The sequence below is a fragment of the Acartia tonsa genome, chromosome 4 (assembly GCF_053477335.1).
Source record: "Acartia tonsa isolate MP-2025a chromosome 4, ASM5347733v1, whole genome shotgun sequence".
In the NCBI taxonomy this organism is placed as follows: domain Eukaryota; kingdom Metazoa; phylum Arthropoda; class Copepoda; order Calanoida; family Acartiidae; genus Acartia; species Acartia tonsa.
The window spans coordinates 43,350,195-43,371,931 of NC_137263.1; the positions used below are offsets into that span (position 1 = coordinate 43,350,195).

General features: G+C 35.1%; 2 protein-coding genes across 4 annotated transcripts in view; one reads left to right on the plus strand and one right to left on the minus strand.

The window, feature by feature from the left end:
• The window catches only part of LOC145317328 (uncharacterized), a 263,955-nt gene that overhangs the window by 168,809 nt on the left and 73,409 nt on the right, over window positions 1-21,737 (plus strand). The window lies entirely within an intron of this gene.
• On the minus strand, window positions 124-21,426 carry LOC145317325 (uncharacterized). The gene is made up of 32 exons (XM_080158354.1): window positions 20,933-21,426; window positions 20,152-20,511; window positions 18,938-19,235; window positions 18,638-18,742; window positions 17,673-17,782; window positions 17,250-17,297; window positions 16,747-16,793; window positions 15,798-15,876; window positions 14,898-14,998; window positions 14,214-14,300; window positions 13,792-13,923; window positions 13,119-13,269; window positions 12,465-12,597; window positions 11,391-11,498; window positions 10,566-10,691; window positions 9,995-10,132; window positions 8,891-8,947; window positions 8,538-8,690; window positions 7,925-8,240; window positions 7,454-7,683; window positions 7,057-7,191; window positions 6,244-6,347; window positions 5,635-5,764; window positions 5,280-5,404; window positions 4,515-4,707; window positions 4,045-4,123; window positions 3,378-3,438; window positions 3,016-3,096; window positions 2,152-2,202; window positions 1,027-1,846; window positions 776-898; window positions 124-434 (listed from the first exon to the last, which is right to left on the minus strand). Exons 1-32 carry the CDS (start codon window positions 21,033-21,035, stop codon window positions 170-172), a joined length of 5,049 nt encoding a protein of 1,682 aa, XP_080014480.1. The 5' UTR covers window positions 21,036-21,426; the 3' UTR covers window positions 124-169.

A 21,737-nucleotide genomic window follows, 5' to 3' on the forward strand; every position in this document is an offset into this window, starting at 1 on the left:
AAAAACTCAACCTGTTTATACACAAACAGAAAACTCAACCTGTTTATACACAAACAGACATCCAGTTACTTAAGCAAAGGCATAAAGTTTACATACGATAACTATATAAATGTAAATGCCAAATTATATTTTAAAAATTGCTGTAAAAGCAATTTTTCACATTTATTCTTTAGGTATTATTTTGTCTTTCAGCCAAAGTCTTTGCAATCATATAGCGCTGTAGCGCTTTTAACCGATTGTCTTGGACTGACTCATTGTTTTGGGCTAACTGTTGGGCTTGGGCTAGCTGCAATTGAAACAACTGAAAATTCCGTTCACCAAATTGTGCCCGCTGCTGTTCTTGCTCCTGCTGCTTCTGTTGTGCTTGAACCTGTTGGAGATATTGTTGTGCTCGTATTTGGTCTCTGTGAGGAGGTAACTGAATCTGCGGTAGCCTGCAATTAAAACAGATTATTTGGCCAATTTTTTTTCTTCTCAGAAGTAGGCCCCTTACCCCAACTTTCCTCGGACTGAAATTAGCAGAAAAGAAAATAGGAACTTATTGGAAGTGCTTATCAGATTCTTTTTTTTAAATTTAAGAAAGGTTAGGAAGGTCCTGCAACAAGATTAAGATCAATCATAAATAATACTTCTTGCAAAGTTTAAAAGGAGAAATTTTTAATTTTTACACTTGTAAAATAAAGTATGAGAGTTCACTAAAAATGAAATAACATGTAACACATGCAAGCCATTATCTTACGATTTTAAAAATCTTGAAATATGAAGAATCCGTTACCGAGGTTCATTCTGAGCTTGTTGTATCACCGCCGTCCCACTGCCTCCTGGCTGCGGCTGGCTAGCAGCTACTGGCGAGGAATACTGGTGTCTTGCCTGACTGTTTCCGACAGGTGCTGGATACCTTTATTAAAAATAGAATCAAGAAAAAGCAAATTGTATAGATAAATAAAATGCAAACGAAACCATGTAATATTGTTTTATCCGCTGATATAATTCAGTTTGGTATAATCTATAATTGTTCAAACATACCTGAACACGCCATTACTACTGGATGAATATGGCACTGCTTGCAGATTTCTGGCAGGTACAGGTGTTACAGTCACACTTGAAGGTAGAGCACTAAACTCTACCCTTGGCAACCGGCTTGGCAGAAAAAATCTTCGAGGCTGGCTGGCATTGACAGGAATCACAGACACCTGTGGTGGTTCGTGTACTGTCCTGCGGACTACATTTGATGCTGATGGATACCCTGCAGCGCTAGACGGGACAGGTTCTATTGTAGCTGGTATGTTGGGTAGGATGAGTTCGGGTTGCAGGTGGGTGGTGGCCGTGTGGAGGTAGTGCTGGTTGGGGTCTGTTGTATACGTCACCATGTTGCTTGTTTGGCTTGGGATGGAACTTGTTGACAAATCAGATCCACCCACCGAATTATTTCTGGTATTTAAAGGTACAATTGTTGGCATCTTACGCGTTTTCTTTGATGATTCAGCTGTCTCTGACGCAGCCATAAGCTCATTGAAACTTAACACAAGACTTTTATTAAAGAGACTTCCCTTACGTTTGCGCGAATACGTCCTAGTCGCCGGCGTTGAGGGGTTACTGCCTAAATTAGCGGCTATACTGTCAAGTACTTGGCTACTAGCAGCCGCTGGCGGTGGCGGTGATTTGCGCGGAAGATTGAGGCTTAGGTTAAGCGGCTGTTCTTGCAGCGAAGAGAGGGTGCGGATTCTGAGTGCAGCAGATACGGTTGACTGGTCAGAGGTGTTGCCGCTCACAGCTCCAGATTCGGAATCGGTTGGTTGGTCTGTGGAAATGTCTGTAGTAGACGGACTGGGTAGCATGTCACTTCCTTAAATATATTTATATTCTTTGTTACCGAAAATAATAAAAAAAAACAGAAAACCAAAGTAGATGCAAATAAATCAAAGAAAAAAGCAGCTTAAAATCAGTCCGACCACTATGGATGTTTCATACTTAAATACGCTTTTTTTTCTTATAGTTTATAAACTTTTTATTTGATGCCCCAATTGTAATAAAGAAAGAAAAAAAATATTTTATTGTAAAATACCATCACTAAAGAAAATAAATTCATTTTGGCAGAGAGATAGAAAAAAATATTTTGTCAGAAAAAAAGTTATTATGGCTTAAAAGTACCTTCTATACTTTGTTCAAGATCTTCGGTACAGTTGGAATCTTCTTCAAGACCTAAATCAATAAAATAATTGTTTTTAATTCAACCACCTATGAACTTGAACAACTAGGAAATAACACATTTGCGTAAACAGTGATAGGCCTCCAGGTTCAGGAGGTGCAGGCCTCCAGGTGGTATCTGGACAGTTAAAAACAAAAATCAAATTTTTTTTTTGAACAGTTAGAGGTCATTTTTATAATAAAATATGCATATTTTAAATTGTTATTTACATATTTGAAGAAAAAAGATGCATATTTTTTAAAAATAAGTTGACCTCTATCTGCACAAACAAGATTTTTTTAGTTTTAACTTGTCCAAAGACCAACTGGAGGGCTACAGCTCCTGAACCTGGAGGCCTGCAGCCCCTAAACCTGGAGGCCTATCAAAAAAAATCTTAAAACTTGGGAAAATTCATCATATACGAATGTTTTTTTCTTTTATAACCTATCCTCTCAGTCCAAAGATAAAGCCTATACTTACTGTTTACGCAAATGTGTCAAAACTTCCCCCCCTCTTGGATAATTCGTTTTGGGTCAATCTAAATGTCATGTGCAGCGCAATAAATACAGGATTAGAATATTCTATTAGGTTTCTTTCTGATATCATGATTTTTATAAGGGTAAGTATAACTATACAATGTGATGGTATTTTTTTATATTGTTTTTGTTTAGGCTTTAGTCTTAAATTAGAGATGTTTCACTGAAACATACATTGATTTAATATTTTCTAGTTTTACTTATTCCATTAAAAGTTAGCCATTATATAATATATTTGTATTATAGATTACATTATGAAATAAATGTTTAAAATAATTGATATATTTTTACCTTGAATATCATCAAAAATATCTGTCATCTGTTCAGGTTTCAGGATGGACATCTTTGCTGGCAGGAACAGTAACTTAACCATCCTGGTGTTTGTATTCAATGTTCATGCTTGGATTTTTAAAATAAATATAGGTCCGCTAGTAATGAACCTTATTATGCCCTCTATATTCTATTCCCTCCCCATTATATTTTTTTCCTTTTAATTTAATTACCCCCCCCCCCCTTTTAGATAAGTGTTATCTTAAAATTTGCCTTGAATAACTAGTATTGCACAAACGGACACACATACAATCATCCACAGTAAGATTGAAATAAATTGTAAAGGAAAAAGAACTTAATATTCAAGCTTGAACATTAAACATTCCTCTCGACTAATCTTTTGTCAGCCGACACTTGTTTATTGTTGTCTTCTAATTCTTTAGCCTATTAAAACAAAATTATGTTAGTTCATATTTTGGTTCTGAAATAGATCTCTTCTAATTCTAATATAACCTAGCTGTAATTCACTAGCGGCTGCGCCTCATGAGAAAGAGGTAGGGGGAGAAATTTGATTTCACACTTTAAATATTTTTTATTTCTTAAAGGAGAAAAGTAAGAATGGCTATTTTTTTCCAAAATAGTTATAAACATTCTCTGGACCTAAAAGAAGCTACACTGTAAAGTGGAACCATATCGGTTCAGCGGTTAGCGAGATCCTTTGCTACAGACACACAGAAAGACATCTTGTTACTTTAAGGAGGGGATAAAAAGGAGGGAGGGGGGGGGGGATATCTTGAAGATTTCTCGTACATAGTGTCAAAGAATGAAGAACTCTTATAAATACCACAGAATCTATTACTTCCTATAGAGCTCCCATACTGTAGTGTTTTAAACGGACATTAATTGGTATAAATATTCTGATTTGGCCTTGCATATTACATAAAACGGAGAAATTTCAATAATAAATATCAATTTGCATAATAAACATTTCTTTTACACAAAGTTACAATCATATTAATGAGTTTTCTATTTGTCTAAAAAATTTCTTACCGCTGCTTTTTCAATTGGGGTAAAAATTGAATTTCCAACATCATTTCTTGTTAATATATTTGGACTCTTTATTCCCATCCTAAAAAAGAATTAGTGTTAACACAAACTGAAGCATTAAAAAAAATAAAGAAAAAAACAAGGAATATATCGTCAAAAAATGCACAGCCAAAGAATTCAGCCAGAAACTGGGTATAATTACAAGATTCCATTGGGATGCCACAGGCCTCTGGCACCCAGAAAATATTGTAAGAGGGGGGAGGGGATAGGGAATAAATCCCCCCAAAAGGAGTTAAGGGGGAAAATAAAAAAATTCGCCTACCCATAAAAAAATGTTAATAATCTTCCCATCCATATTTTTCCCATCACCTCCAACTAAAAATAAAAAGCTTGGACGTCCCTGAGAGGGAGGTTTACCATTACCCAATAGGATGTGAAAGCGGCCTTGTACAGGAACAAAAAAAAACTGTTACCTGACAACTCTGGATTTATTCATTACTGTATTCTTCTGGAATATAGAATATCTGGCGCTTCTTTCAATCAAGCTGGCAACACCGGCCGTGTAGTCTGAGTGCAGCAAAGTTCCTCGTAACATCTGCATGGTCACCAGGTTCGAGGGCAACACATTGACTCGTCCTTCACTGGTATCGACGCTACTGCCCTCTTCTAATTGATATACAATTTGATTTTTATAAAGTTTATGGGGGGGGGGGGGGGGGGGTGGAGGGTCAGGTTTAGGAAACCTGGCCATAAATTAGGTCCCGGCCTAGTTTTGAATGGGATATTGCAACTTTTACCATTTCCTAAGTAAATGCTGTTACTGGAGGCAGCTCTAAATTAGTTATCGCTCTAAACCAATAAGGATCAGCTTGTTTTGTATCAACCAATAGACAATTGGAGGCAGGCTATATAAAAACCGCGGCATTTTTAGAAGGGAGGGGTAAATCTTATAAACTAAGGGAGTAGCACCCGAAATAAAATGTCGTGAAAGAAGACGCCAACCCCCCCCCCCCCCACTTTATAAACACTAAAAATCTTACACTAGGGTCTCCCCTATGGGGTCCTACGTTTACTTAAAGAGACAATACATCCACTTTTCTTAAAAAGGAAAGCAAATACAATTCAATTGTCCTAAAAGTTTAGGTTAGGCATTCAAAAGATAATAAATGCTTTATGAGGCACATACAAATCATCCTATTTTGATTGGGTATCAGTTACTTTAAAAATTGTATCCATCCCTGTATTTTGAGGTACTGTTACACCTTCAGTTTCATCTTCCACTGCTGCAGGTTTTTCAGTTTCAGGTGTTTTGGCCTGACGGCCCGAGGCCTGTCTGTTTCGGTTTCTGTAACCACGAGTTTTTCTAAATAATATAATTTATCTACAATTTCTTAGAATATAGAATGCAGGGAACTTTAAAGAGCCTTTTTAATAAAGTATTACACACCAACCAACTTTTAGGAGAAAAATTTTATAAGTTCCCTGGGGCAATACAAATGTAAAGATAGCACAAAAAATGTTTTTAATTAGCGGAAGAATTAAAAAATACAAATAGCCATATAAAAAAAATGTGGGTTTCAATTTAAAACTAACCTTGCCAGAGTTTTATTTTGTTGTATTTGTTTGTGTTGAGATTGTTGTGATTCTGTGATATCTGAGTGGAATCTGTACCTCTCCAATATTTGTTGCTCTCCACGGCTAAACTTTTCTATCTTTGCCTCATCTATAAATATATTTTAATACTAATATCCATGCACCTAGAGGCCCTCTGAAAAAGAGCTATAAACCTTTCCTTTACATATAGGAAGCTTTACTCTAAAGGAGAACCAAATCGGTCCAGCGTACTGAAGCTACAGACATGTCTAGACACAAAGAGATCCTGTAATTGTTATATAAGGATTTTAAAAGGATTCTCACTTCCAGTCTCCGTGTGCATCAACAACAACAACAACAACAAAAGGAATAGTTTTATATAGCTTAATAAAACACAATTTAACGCGGAAAGTAGAAATAAAAATTATAAGATTAATATATTTCAATAAAAATTGTCAGTAATGTGATACATGGTATTTCAATATGGCTCATAAGCGGTTCTAATTCAGTGCAAATTAATCGGATCAATTAAATTCGATTTATTTGGGAAAGTATTTAATTTTATATTACTGCCTATGTCTGTCTATCCTTTGAATATAAATATATAACCTAAGTTTTTCTTGACCGAGCTGAAATCCAGGGCGATGTCCAAATTATTTGTAGCAATACTCAGGGTTGCCAGCTCACTATCATCATGTCGATGCTTTGCTGATCTAAATATCAATATTAATTATTTGTGATGATACTCAGGGTTGCCAGCTCACTATCATCATGTCGATGCTTTGCTGATCTAAATATCAATATTAATTATTTGTGATGATACTCAGGGTTGCCAGCTCACTATCATCATGTCGATGCTTTGCTGATCTAACTATTAATATTAATTATTTGTGATGATACATAGGGTTGCCAGCTCACTATCATCATGTCGATGCTTTGCTGATCTAACTATTAATATTAATTATTTGTTGCGATACTCAGGGTTGCCAGCTCACTATCATCATGTCGATGCTTTGCTGATCTAACTATTAATATTAATTATTTGTTGCGATACTCAGGGTTGCCAGCTCACTATCATCATGTCGATGCTTTGCTGATCTAAATATTAATATTAATCATTCGTAGCAATACTCAGGGTTGCCAGCTCACTATCATCATGTCGATGCTTTGCTGATCTAAATATTAATATTAATCATTTGATATGTGATGCCAGCTCACTATCATCATGTCGATGCTTTGCTGATCTAAATATTAATCATTTGTGATGATACTCAGGGTTGCCAGCTAACTATCATCATGTCGATGCTTTGCTGATCTAAATATTAATATTAATCATTTGTTATGATAAACAAAGAAAAAGGTAAAAACAACTCGAATTTTTTTTCAAATACTTAAAAATCAAAACTCTATAAAAATACTAACACTTTTGGAATTGGAAAAGCTGGTCTGAAAAGCCAAGATATCTTGCGCTCCATATTTGACTGGTAAACCAACTTTTTCTTTTGTCTCCGCTCAAGCTTTATAGTTGCTTTCACTCGTTTTGGCTTCTTTATTCTCCTGTAAAAAAACTATTATAAAAAAGAAAAAAAAATCTGCAAAAAAAAAACAATTTAATAGGTAATAATAAAAGTGATATCAAAATAAGTTTTGTACATAAATCAAACAATCGGCAAGGACAATTTACAACTTTTAAAAATAGATTAGTCACAGTTAACACATGAATTTAACAATGGCAATAATCAATAAAATATCCATATACCCTAGCGCCCCTAGAGGCCTATAGAGGCGTAGCCGCTAGTAATATTTTAAATGTCTTTACCTGATAAAATTCAGTTTTTGTGTCTTAGTCGGGAAAAATCTTATTGGCCTTAGGGGAAGCGGGTCATCCTCGTGTTCCTGGTACTTGCGCTGGGTTGGGGGCGCCAACACGTCCAGTTTCTTAGCCGGCAGGATGGGCAACAAGGTCTGCAGATGCCGTATGAACTTGGATAAGGTACGGTTCTGTACAACTGTTCCATTTGGAAGCTTAGTCCTTCCATTTAGGTTAACCTAAAAATCAATAATATTCTATTTTGTCTTAAAAGCATTTACTAGGGATATTTTTAATCCGGTATCTGTCTCTCTCTAGATGTCTTTTTTCAGGTCTTTCTCTGTCTATGTATCTTTCAAGTTTAACACATTTAAAAATACCGTTCCACGTAATCACAAATTTTTTTTATATGTATTACCGACTGACCGATCGACCGACCAAGAAGTAAGTGTATTGTTTTGTAACGGAATAAATACTTGCCTGTTGCACAGGTATTGTTGTCAGAACAGGTTCCATGTTCATCCGCTGCGCCCAGCTCTCAAACTTCTTATCAAAGGAGCTGTAGGCCGCCGCCCGCCGTTTTGCCGCAACCTTATTTGTATCCAGATCGATCATGCTATCCAAGCCGATGGACGGATATTTCTCAAACAACCTGTAGATGGCCTCAAACCGGTGGCGGCAACGGGTTCGATTTCGCGATTCGTCGTTGAATTCTGAAGCTATAGCAGACCAATTTTTGATGCCGTATTTTTTGACAGCTTCCAGCAGCATTATGTCGTCTTCGTTTGTCCATGGTCTAAAATAGTGATGAAAAAGTATTGTGTATTTTTCAGCATTGCATATTGTCATTTTTACGTGTCAGAATGTCAGTCTGTCTGAGCGTGTGTGATGAAGGATCTCGCTATTAGCTGATATGGTTCTCTTTGACTGTGAAGCTCTTATAGGCCTATAGAGAAATCGCCTCTCAAGAAAAATATAAATCCCCACATTGTAAAGTTTCTTTTTAACCATAAAATTATCGCCCATTGTCTTTTCCCCTTGGATCCCTAATAGTTCAAAATCATGAGGCAACTGCGTTCCAATGAAGACTTACTTGTATTCTCCTTTCATATAGTTTCCCCAGTGGCAGTATATCTGCATGTTGGATCTGGTCGGCAGGATCTCAGACACCTTGAAGCTGTCCCCATCATACAGGTAGTGTCCAGCTATCAGGATCCACTCCTCAGCTTCTGTCCATACTCCGCTTCTAATATAACAAGAACGATTATGTCTAGTAGAAGCCAATAAGCTAGGAAAAATTAACTAGAATTTTCACATTTAAGCCAAACTGCTTTACCCAGCCAGTAAATACTTTGCCACTTCCAAAAGGAAAGAATTATTAACAAGTAACCCTTGGACTTCATGATCTTTAGAATCCTTTAATTTGAAGTCTTTATATCAGCTTACCTCATTCCATGTCTAAGACTGTTGAGATACCTTTGATTACACTGGTCCTTGGTTCTCCTTAAAAATAATATTAATCAGATTAGTTTTTATAATACCGTATTGTCCCCTCTCCTTCATAAACAAAAGTAACAATCCCATTGAATAACTATTAAAAGGGGACTATGCTAGAACGAGAGCACTAAGTGATACTAAATATTTTTTTGTGAATATACTAGGGTTATGCTTGATATAGTTATATCAACTAAAAAAATAACGTTTCACTATGGTTTTCTATGAATAAAACTTTGAAATGTTAAGCATTTTTTGATGAAATATCATCAAATGTTTTGTTGCGTTCAAAGGTTTAAATAAAATAACACGCCAAAACGTAATTAAATGCTGTAAATTACCAAAGTACACTAATAAAACTGTTTACAATATTACATGTTACCATCCCTTTTTCTAAATTAACATTGAAAAAGTTTACTTTTGTGTCACAACAGTTTGAACTCAACAAAACATTTGTTTTGTTTTTTAAATATAAAACTGGTGAAACTTATTTTTTTAAATTTATATAATAATATTAAATATAACCCTAGTATATTATTCACAAAAAAAACATTTAGCATCACTGCTGGAAGGTGCTTAGAATCACTTGCTCTCGTTCGTGCATACTCCTCTTTTATTTCCATAGACATAACAAAAAAATGTAAAGTACACGTCATGTGAACATGAAAGACACATACCAACAAGAGTTTTTTTTATCATATCCTAATTAGCTTGTACAAACTATCAGTGTACAAACTTTTCCATCAATAATTCTAATAATAGGGGTAATTTTCAATTATTATAATTGGTTATGTACATCATTTAACGAAAATTTGCAGATCCCTGAGTTTCGGTTGGTTAAATAGTCCCTTTCGTGGCAATGTCTTTAAAGGGGCGTTTTGTCATATTTTAACAGTATGTTTTCTCCTAATTCTAGCACAAGCGGGGGGCTCTAACCCTGCGGGGCCAATTGCCTAACCCGGCGCCCCACCTAACATAACCTAAAATAACCTATCAAAAGCTAATGTGAAAATACGACGAAACTCCCCTGAAGAGGCTATACCCAAACTAACTTACCCTGGCATGTAATAATGAACTTTTGGCCAGGGAATATAGAAATTGTTTCTTGTGTGCTCTACAAGCCTTATCAGTCGGTCATCCTCCTTCCTTGTCCACCCACGGATCTTGGTCAGGGGAATGTGCTTATGCATGAACCTGAAATAATTTATTTCTTTATAATTATGGATAAAATAGCTTTAAAAAAATAAAAATATTAAATGTTTAGATATCTTTTTTCAAACACAAAAATTTTTTCTTTCTTCATAATTTTTATCAGCTACCCAAGCCAAGGTACAATGTAGAATGTCGTACATAAAAATTTGAGAAAGCAATACATGTTAGTTATCTCTGCTAAAGTGGTATCTTAATAATCATAATACTAGAGGCTTCGCCCCAGGTAAGAGTAGGAGGGGGAATGAAGGTAGTATCAGCCCCCCCCCCCCCCCAAGAAAATAGCCTAAAACCTTGGTGTGACTAGGAAAGGTATTCCCTGAAATCAGAGGCTATTTGGTCCAGTACCGAAATTTTAATTTTCTTCCAGACGAACAGACATCGCCTTACTTTGTAATATAGATTAAATAATCATTACCGTTTGAAGCATGAAATGGCAGTGCGTCCTGTTCCTATTTCCTTGGCAATATCATCCCACTCCTTGCAGTCTGTGGCCTCCGCCAGCTGCTTCAAGATCTCGTCCTCCTCAAAGGTCCAAGGTGACCTAGTGACGATACAAAAATCGTATTAGAATATTTGAACAACTCCTTTATTTAATCTACTAGCGGCTTCGCCCCCAGGCTCTAGGGGCTTTGCCCCAAGAGGGGATCAAAAAAAAAGTTAAGGTGAAATTCGTAAAAAAAAGGACCAAGGATATCCCCTACAAAAAAAGGACCAAGGAAATCTTCTAAAATAAAATAAAAATGGGGGGGGGGGATTTTTTGTTTTTGGGGGGGTTGGGGGTGTCCCACCCCCAAAGAAAATAGCCTAAAACCACAACAGGACCAGTAGGTATATTCCCTGAAGAGTAGAATCCGATCGGTTCAGTGGTTACCGAGATCTTAAGCTTCAGAAGGACGGACGGACGGACGGACGGACAGACATCAAGTTACTTTGTATTATAGATATATAAACAAGGATGAGAACATCCATAATAGCGAACGGAAAAATGAATTGTCAAACGGACAAAATGAATCTCAGAGCGTATGTTCATTTATCATAAAAGAGAGAAAAATAGAATTAATAGAGAGAAAAATAGATGTCTATTTTGTAGCATAATTTAACTGCTAGACCAACAGAAAAAGTAAATATACTTGATACTCATTGGTGAATTGATTCTTCTCAAACTTAACCAAATTCTTTAATAATACCCAGTTGACTGTTTTTTTTTCTTTCTTTGAAAGCACTGTTCATAACCAGATACCTGTTAATAGAAGGATGAACCAAATTTAGCCATTGCAGACGACATTCCATTGGGTCGTGGTATCCATTCAGCTTCTTTGATATTGCCATCCAGTCAAATTCTTGATATCTACAACAACAACAAAAATGTTTTTTTTTCTTCTGATTTTATCAGTAATACGGGAGGTGAAAAAGTATTGTATAGCACAAAGGGTACAGGGTTCGGAAAATGGACGGTAATATAATCTTCATATCACTTCATATGTGAAGAAGTTAACTGGGAAATACTATTATCAAGAAAAATTATGTAAATTGGATAAAAAACACCAAAGATATGGCACAGTGCGTTGCGTATGAAGGTGCTTTGACTTTTGTGTCAGACACTAAATTGGGACATAGTGCATTTCATTACCCTAGGTAAGGTAACTTCATTTCACTTTTCAATAAAATAATGCAGCCGTTTTGAGGAAATTAGATTTGAAAATTTTTAAATTCAATTTTCATCCACTAGGAGTTACCGCATAATCATGACAAGAAAAGCAAAGATTATTTATTTAAAATTTTGAACAAGTTTGCTTTTTATAAAGTTCTTCATAAAACCACTCCTGAAGTGAGTTAATTAATATTTTCAGTTGCTTTGCTTAGATCAAGGAAATTCAGTCTTAAATAAATCATATATAGAGAGGTTTTATGACAGACTCTATAAAAGCAAAGTTGTTCAAAAATTTAAATAAATAATCTTTGCTTTTCTTGTCATGATTATGCGGTAACTCCTAGTGGATGAAAATTGAACTTGAAATTTTTTAAATCTAATTTTCTCAAAAACGGCTGCATTTTAGATTTTATTGAAAAGTGAAATGAAGTTACCTAACCTAGGGTAATGAAATGCACTATGTCCCAATTTAGGGTCTGACAAAAAAGTCAAAGCACCTTCATACGCACTGTGATGGAGAAATATTTTTTGCAGAAGGGGAAAAAATTTATCTTGTGCAGAATATACACCGTATAAAATATTTGGTATTTTTGCGACAAAGAGGCAAAGTAAAATATACAAAAGTGATAGAAAAACAACTCTGTAAATTGCAATTTCTCCTACCTGTCAATAAAGAGCTCAGCATTGGATATAGAGGATCCGGTCCTGATATGATGTTTCACTTCAAGTAGTTTTTCCTCCAACTCTTCTTTCTCTAGATCTGTTACACCAATCATTTTCATTTGCCGTTCCAGAGATTCCTTTACCAGCATTTTCCGTTGAAATTAATCCTTTTATAAAAGTAGCAGGCTGTTTGTCTGTCTATGCGTGAGGCGAAGGATGAATCTAACCGCTAACCCAACTTTAATCCATCAATTCTTTAAGTGTAACTTAAGTACACCCACCCTCCCAAAGGCAATCGCCTCCAGGAAAAAATTAACACCACCCCAATTTTTTTCTTAACTTTTTCTATATAAGACTAAAATTAAAGTAAGAGGTGGAAACCTCCTAACCTTAAGTGTCACTAAATTACTCTAGATGCGTAGCCTCTAAATTAAATAATATCCATACAACAAGGATATGACAACAGATAACAAATTAATCTTTCCCCAATTTTTGTTTTAGAAGTTTTTATCTTGATACCTACCCTTTAATTTTTGAGGAATAAAGAGGTTTGATTTACACCACTTTTTTGTTATTAGGAATTATCTTTAGTGTTAAGAGTATTGGTGGTTGTCTTGTGGATGTCACTTACTCAATAATTAAAACAGAAAACACATTCCTTTTCGTCAAAAAGTCTGTGAAGCCGCCGGTAGAGCAACTCTTGGCGGCAGTAATTCAGCATGTCCCGTCGTTCAATCGGTGTCCAGTATCTGGGTACTTCTATGTACACGTCCAATTCCTTTTCTTTTCGCTTCTTTAACACGTCCTACAACACAAGAACAAGGATGACGACATCCACAAAAGCGAAGCCCTAAATCAAACGATACGACAAACGAACAAAAACTAAGATTTATCATAAGAAATTGTAATTTGAGCCACTTTTCATTAAATCAGATTCGGATTTTTATCGGATTGTCAAAAGTATTCGTGGATTAATCCGTAACAGATTCGAATTTCGTCTGTATTGGAATAGAATGATTGATAATTTACCTATACATAAATATTATTTAGCAATACATTTGACTAAATAAAAACAATTTTCAGAAGGGTTTGAAACCTTCAACGATTTTGAAATTTACATCATTGGTTATTAGTTACACTCTCAAACTAACAAATATAATTTAAGGTGGACAAGATATCGAAACTGCTTCGAGTTATAAATTTACTAGCGGCTACTCCTATAGAGGCCTTTTTTTGGGAGGGGGGGAGGCATTATTTCGGGAGATTTTATTTGAGAGATTGGAGGTTCACAGACTGACAAAGATCCTGTTTATATAAGCAAAATTACCTTGTTTGGAGGCGGGTAAAACATTTGAACATCCTTAAAATATGGAAATCCAAACACGGTGAGGGCTTTTTTGGTGATGGCTGAATGTTTTGTCAGCCTTTTCGCGGAGCTTTTCAATTCATTCTCCTTGTCCTTAATCACAAAAAGATCTAATTGGAACAAATCTCTGCTTATATATATAGCTTGTTTAAGTATCACTTTGTTATAACAAAGGCTTTAAAAATAGTAACTACTATAATTACTGTTTTAGTACCCGGTGCAGCGCGCAACTTTAATCAGGTTTAATAGTCGGAGGAAATTTAATGACAAATTATCATGTACGTACAAGTTAGGACTTCAAAACAAAAAGTTATTCGGTTCTTCAAATATGTCAATTTATAAATGTAATACGTGGGTTGGTAAATATGTAAAGTTTAATTAACCTGAATTAAAATATCAAGTTCAGATTGTCTTCTTTGATTATTTTCCAGCTCCTTGGTAAGTTCAACTAGCACGTTCTTCAAACAATCCTACAACATTTTTAAAGTTTTATTTCAAATACTATGGGGGAGTTTTGACACATTTGCGTAAACCTGGTGTATAGGCTTTATCTTTGGACTGAGAGGATAGGTTGTTAAAAATAAATCATTCTTGTATGATGAATTTCCCCTACATTTAAGATTTTTTGGATAGGCCTCCAGGTTCCGGATCTCCATGTGTCCAGGTGGCCTCTGTACAGGTGAAAATATATTTTTTTTTTTTTCAAGAGTTAGAGGTCAACTCAATATGCATCTTTTTATTCACATATTTGAAGAAAAAACATGCATATTTTGTTTCATAAGCTGACCTCTAACTCTTAAAAAAATAACTTTTTAAAAAATTTTTACCTGTCTAGAGACCACCTGGAGGCCGGGAACTCCGGAACCTAGAGGCCTATTAAAAAAATCTTAAATCTGGGGGAAATTCATCATATAAGAATGATTTAACCTTTATAACCTATCCTCTCATTCCAAAGATAAAGCCTATACACGAGGTTTACGCAAATGTGTCAAAACTCAACCCCCCCCCCACTCTTAAACCAGCGACTAGAAGATTCTCTATATTTGTGTATGTATGTCTGTACCTACCTTATAGTTAGTATTCCCGTAGAGAAGATTCTCTATATTTGCGTCCAGTTCTTCAGTCTCTTGTTCCTCGTCATCATCTTCATTTAAATCCTCATCGTCACCTAAGGGGGGTGGGGGATTAATGCAACCATCTCGTAATCAATGCGCAAATGGCACTTAGAATCCGAATTTCGTTATGAAACTTGGCATGAGTAATCCTTAGTAAGTGTATTTTACCTAATTCGAATAAAAAGTTAAAATAGTAACGGCTAACGGCTGCCGGCTCAGCCGTTTAGCCGTTTTTGGGCTTTTATTATCGCAAAATTATCGATAATAATACAAATAAACTTTTCTATTTTACCAGCTGATTTACAGCTAGAATGCTGGTAGCTACGAAATGCCAAGAGTATCATTCTAATACCAAATAATATACAAATATCATTCAAAGTAACGGCTGAGCCGCCAGCTGTTAATTTTTCAACTTTTTATTCGATTAAGGGAAAATAGACCTACCAAGCATTACTCATTCCAAACTTCATCCTGAAATTCAAATTCTAAGTACCATTTGCGCATTGATTACGAGATGGTTGCATTACCCCCCCCCCCCTCTATTAAGATTTAAGCAAGTACATATTAAGAACCTAACCCTTCAAATCAAAAGGAGTAAGGATAAATAATAGAAATAGAATTTCTTATCAGCAATGTAAAGCTCTTTATTAATCTAAATGTTTCGCCGAAAAATGCAATAGAATGAAGATATCATAACTACATTGAGGGAGGGTACCACCACCCTCCCAAGATAAATATAAAGATTCAGATGCTCTTAGAGGCATCTAGTCTATGTATATAATACAGTATGACATTATTTATGCCCTCATACCTCCAAATGCGCTACATCAAATGTTTATAAACAGATCCTACCTTCTTCAGTATTCTCTTCAGCTATTTGATCTCCAACATCTCTCTCACCTTCAATCTCTTCCTCCTCACTATCAGAGGCCTGCAGAAGGTCATCTCAATTCATAATTATTATTAATCCTTATAATAAAGTAAAATGATGTTTGTGTATGTGTGTGTGTGTGTCTGTTTGTACCGAAGGATCTCGATAGGCTTCTCCTTTACAGGGAAAAATACTACCTCCCCCAAAAAAAACTTGTAATTTTTATTTTTCAATCTAAAAAAAAAATTGGGTCATCCCTTTCAACCATATCCCTCTAAATTGCCCCTAGATGCATCTAGGGGCGCAGCCGCTAGTAGAGAATAAAGTAGGTAACAGTTTATCTTGTTGACTTTTTATCTCCATATTATAAAATATTTTGCTGAATTATTTAAACAAAAACTATTTTGGTTATTCTGGTAAATTATAGAGCATCTAAGCTACTTAAATTTTAGTTAATCAATGATGCATGGATATAGAGAGAATGTATCTTCAAAAGCAGTGTTTCGGAGCCGGGGCCGGGAGCCGCCATATTTTGCTGGGGCCGGAGCCGTAATTTTTGTTAAAAACGGCTCCGGCTCCGGACTATACTAGATAAAGAGATTTTTTTACAAATTATAATTTGGTAACTCTGTTTTGTCATGTGCAAATGCCCTTTTTAAGTTTTTCAAGTTCATTTTTATCAAAATTGAACTTTTAAAACCTTCTAAAACACAAAAATAAAAAATATTTTTTATGGGGAAAAAAATATATCGAGTTTTTCTTGATTTTAGGTCGGAGCCGGAGCCGTATTTCCAGATACGGCTCTGCGGAGCCGGAGCCGCACCAAAATCAAACGGCTCCGAAATGCTGTTCAAAAGTCAAAAAGTTTGTTTTGTCTGCATGAAATTACATTAATCTAAACCAATCAATCAATCAAATTGAAATGCTTGCCTGCATTCGTGGGTCATCCACCAACTCTTCCAACATAGCTACCTCTTCTATTTAATTCAGAAATGTATAGTATTTTATACGGATTTTTATTAAGATCTTAAGATTTTGTCCAAATATGCAAAGTGGAAGATCTTTTGAATTTGAGAACTATTCAATATTTATCATTGTATTTGAATTAGGTGAAATTATGTAAAAGACGAAACAATTTGGTTTTTATAATCATCGATCCCCAACACCTGTGGAAAGAAAACTTTTACTGATAATAAAAAGCAGGGCTCGACAGCCGCCTGTAAGCCTCATAGAAATCAACCATTTACAAATTTAAAAATCATATGGAAGTCTAAACCTGACCCAAATATGGCAAGCCATTTAAGCATCCAGACGGGTTTTAAATTTGAGGCTTAACACGGCTGACAGTCCTGATAAAAAGCATATTAATTTACATTTTATGATTGCAAATGAAATGTTTTATCTTTTATCAATTTATTTTATCCTATACATTCCTGCATCTATAAAATCAATGCCAATTTCTTCTGTCCTTTCTTCAGCATCTATGATATAAATAATTATTTGTCGCAGCGTATTATAGACAGCTTTCCACGGGCTTACAAAATTGGTACCTATTAATATTATTATTTTTTATTTTAGTATTCGCATAATTTTGTCTGTAACAGATGCTATGTATGATTTACAGTATGGCTAAATTACCGGTTCAAATCCAGCAGATATTACTCAGTTTCGAAGCCATAATGAAAAATAAAATACAAAAGACACAATTCCATTATTGCATTTTCGTTTATTTTTTATCCCCCCCCCCCCCTTCCACATATTTTTCATACTCCCCCTTTAGCAGGGATCCCATGCAGAATTTACAACCCTGTTTTATGGATGTTGTCATCCCTGTTTAGTGTTTATAGTAAACTAACCCAAATGAAATGTCTGGTCTTGCTGTTGTTGTTGTTGATGAATAACTTGAAGATCATCATCATCTTCTTCATCATCATCATCCTCTTCCTCCTCATTAGTATCCCGTGATCTTCACAGAAGGATACTTTTTTAGGGACCTAGAGGGGTAAGACAATGGCCGATAAATTAATGTACATCCCCAATGATGATAGATGATTACAACTATTTGGACACTAAACTTAATAAATGAATCAATCAAAATAAAATGAAAAATCCCTAACGTTGTTAAGCCAACGAATCAGGGGTAGCTATTATAGCAATCAATTCTACAAAAAATCACGAAACCTTATGAAGTTTTTCATAAAAAATCACGAAACCTTATGAAGTGTTTCATGTAAGTGAAGAGTGGTGGGAAAGAAGGGGATGAAAAGGGGAAGGGGGTTGTGGGGAAATTTTCCTTTAGAATTGTTTGTCAGAATATCCTTCCCTTGTCCCTGCAACGAATAAGAAAACGTTTTTAAAAACTTTGGGGAATAATGAACACCCCATTGTCCCCTTCCTTCCTGATACTTATTACTTATTTGGTAATGCAGCCCTATATTAGTAAACCAAGGTATTCTATATGGGAGGTGTTTGTCTATTAGTTGGATTGCTTTAAAGGTTGCACAGTATGGACTTCCAGAAAAAAGTCGTTTAATTAAAGAGTGGGTTGTCTGTTAATCTAATAACCTCCCTTTATAAGGAGAACAGTTGGGTTGCACTTGGGTTGCCCCTCATAAGGAGGACAAAAGTTGGGTTTCACTTGGGTTGCGAAAACCCAACTAATGCATACATAATATATTCACGGTGGAAGTACCGAATCTCATTATAAGCGAAAGATGCACTTTAGGTTTACTCGGTGATGTCTTGAAATGGAAGGAGAACACCCCCCCCCCCCCCCCCCCCCACCATCGAGGTAACTAAAAAAGATAAGTATCCGGCCTGCCTGCTAACAAGTGGTTCCACGGATAAGAAAAGATCCACTAGCTTCTCATTGTGCCCAGAACTTTTCAGCGCATCCTTTCCAGAACTTGTTAGCGATGACTTGTTTCTAGCAAGGAAAAAAATTAATTTAAGCTTGAACTGGTCATTATAGGTGTGTCTAAGCGTACGGGGCAAAGCGAATGTGATAATTTATATATCTATGTATATTGTACAAAGCGAGTGTATTAATATGACAGAAAGTTATAGTAGCTACGATTCTAAAAATTGGACATTTGATTTTTAAATTGGTTTTCTTTGCTACCTAGTTACAGGAGCCTTAACAACATCAGGAAGGATATCATCAGTTGATGAATCAAAAGGATCACTAGCACTTTCATCTAAATCAACATTCATTTTCGTTAGAGTCTTCTCTCTTCTTTCAATAAAAATTGGCACATCAAAGGAAGTTTCAAGGGGATCTTTATCAATAATATTCTCTTGGGTGTCACTATTTTGTGTGGAGTGAGGTACATTGGTGTCTTGTTGGTTGTCTGATTGACCAGTATCATTGGATTCAAGAATGACATCTTCCATAGGAATATCAAGCTCATTGATGGAATCTTATGGTAAATCATCGATTTTTTAACATTCCAAGTAAACTATAATGAAAAAGAAATAAAAGAAATATAAAAATAGTTAACTACCTACTAGCTTAGTGAACATATTCTAAAAGGCGACAAAACAATTATTTGGATTTCTTTTTGAGTAAAAAACTAACTAGGTATGTTTTAACAATAGGTAATAAATGTTTTTGTATACTAGCGGCTTCGCCCCTAGCCTCTAGGGGCTGTGCCCCAAGAGGTGATCCAAAAAAAATACAGGCGAAATTCGTAAAAGGACCAAGGAAATCTTCTGCATAAAAAAAGGACCAAGGAAATCTTCTGCATAAAAAAAGGACCAAGGAAATCTTCTGCAAAAAAAAGGACCAAGGAAATCTTCTGCAAAAAAAAATTAGGGGGGGAAATTTTCATTTTTGGGGGCGTTGGGGGTGTCCCATCCTCCAAGAAAATAGCTTAAAACCACCACAGGACCGATAGTTATATACCATGAAGAGTAGAATCCAATCGGTTCAGTGGTTACCGAGATCTTAAGCTTCAGACGGACGGACGGACAGACAGACAGACATCAAGCTACTTTGTATTATAGATAAAAGTTACTTAAAGATAATAGGTAGCTTTATAGTAAGATGTGCTTTTTAAAATCACATATTGTAAAACTAATAGGTCTCACAAATTACACGAGTTAAACAATGTGCTTTATCAAATTATATCTAAATCTTAAAAATTTATCCCATAAATCACATGAAAAAAATGAAAGTACATTTACATTCAATCTCATTATCCAAGCTGTATAAATAACAATAGATGAACTATTTTTGACTTGTACTTAAACTAATTGGACGATCTTGTGCAAAACTATGGTCATAATAAATGTTATTTTTAATTTCTAATTAAAATAAAATCGATAATGCCTTGCCTTGAACATTCTTTTCTTTCTCAATGTCTTTTCCTTCGTCTTTAGTAAGAGGATCTTTTTTTTCTGTAGTGCCATTTTCCTCAATTGCAAGAGGATCTATATTTTCAGTAGTGCCATTAGCCTCTTTGGCAAGAGGATCAACATCTTTAGCAGTGCCATGATCCTCTTTTGCAAGATGATCGACATCTTCAGCAGTGCCCTGGGCCTCTTTGGCAAGATGATCTACATCTTCCGCAGTGTTCTGGGTCTCTTTGGCAAGTGGATCTAATTCTACACCTTCAGCAGTGCCTAGGACCTCTTTGGCAAGGGGATCTAAATTTTCCTCATTATTATCACTATCCTCTCCTTCGCTACTTCCTTCTATTATTGTGATTTTTTAGCGCCAAAAATGCAAAAGTTAGAATAATTCTGTCCATTTTTTGAATAGATTAAAATGAGATCACTTTTATCAAAAGATATTTAAGCTGTTTTGCAGCAAGTTCATGTACAAAAAAAATATGTGGTTGGAGGGAAAAAATGTAAAAATTAAGAGGACTGAAAGCATTTTTTTTCTATTATTCTTCCCTCTTTGGTGAAAAAACAAAAAAATATGTGCAAGGGGGCATGATATGAATAGTTCTGAAAATATTTTTCAATTTTATCCCCTTCCTTGCTGGAGGAAACTAGGAGGGGTACAAATAAAAAAAAATTCTAACCAAGGAAAAAAATGAATCTTGTGCAGAATATACACCCCTGATTTACAATCAATTTAAATTTTTTTAAAGCTTCCAAAAAACCATCCCTTCATCCGACTCGCTGATACTTTCGGCCAGGGCCTCCAATCTTTCCAATTCTGACAAATTATCCATTTTTAGTCTAGATTCATTTCCATCTGAAATAGGCATAGCAACAGTACGATAATATTTATTATATTTTTTAAAAAGACAATAATTTTGTGGTATGGTAAGATAATGTGATAGTACAGCATGTTTATTTATCTATTTATAATCATGTGTGTGTGACAAATACAATTTAATAATATGGAGTATGATACAGTATTAATTTTTATAATGAGATTCATCAAATTCAGGGGTGTATATTCTGCACAAGATTCATCCCCACACTCTATAATTAAAAAAAAAAATTTCCCCCTATATTTTCCAAAAAGGAGGGGAAAAATATTTTAAGAACTCTATTTTTTATTCATCTTATCCCCCCTCCCACATATCTTTAAAATTTTTTTTTTATTCCCCCCTAATGGCAAACTTTTTTTCAGTTCTCTTAATTTTTACATTTTTTCCCCCAACCACATATTTTTTTATTGTTTCCCCTACCCCCACCCCCTCCCTTTAAAAGGTTAAATTTTGCAGAATATAAACCCCTGATCAAATTAATGTAAAATATTGGATTTTTTATAAGGTTTTGTAAAATTCATTCCTTTGACTACTTCAAAAAAATTAATTTTTAATCTACTTTTGGAGGATGTCCAAATTTACAAATAATAATTTTAATAGTTTTAGTTAAATCTACAGGGGTGTATATTCTGCACAAGATTTATTTTTTTTCCCCCTGCTACAAAATTTTTTATTTTTTTTCCCCCCTAGATT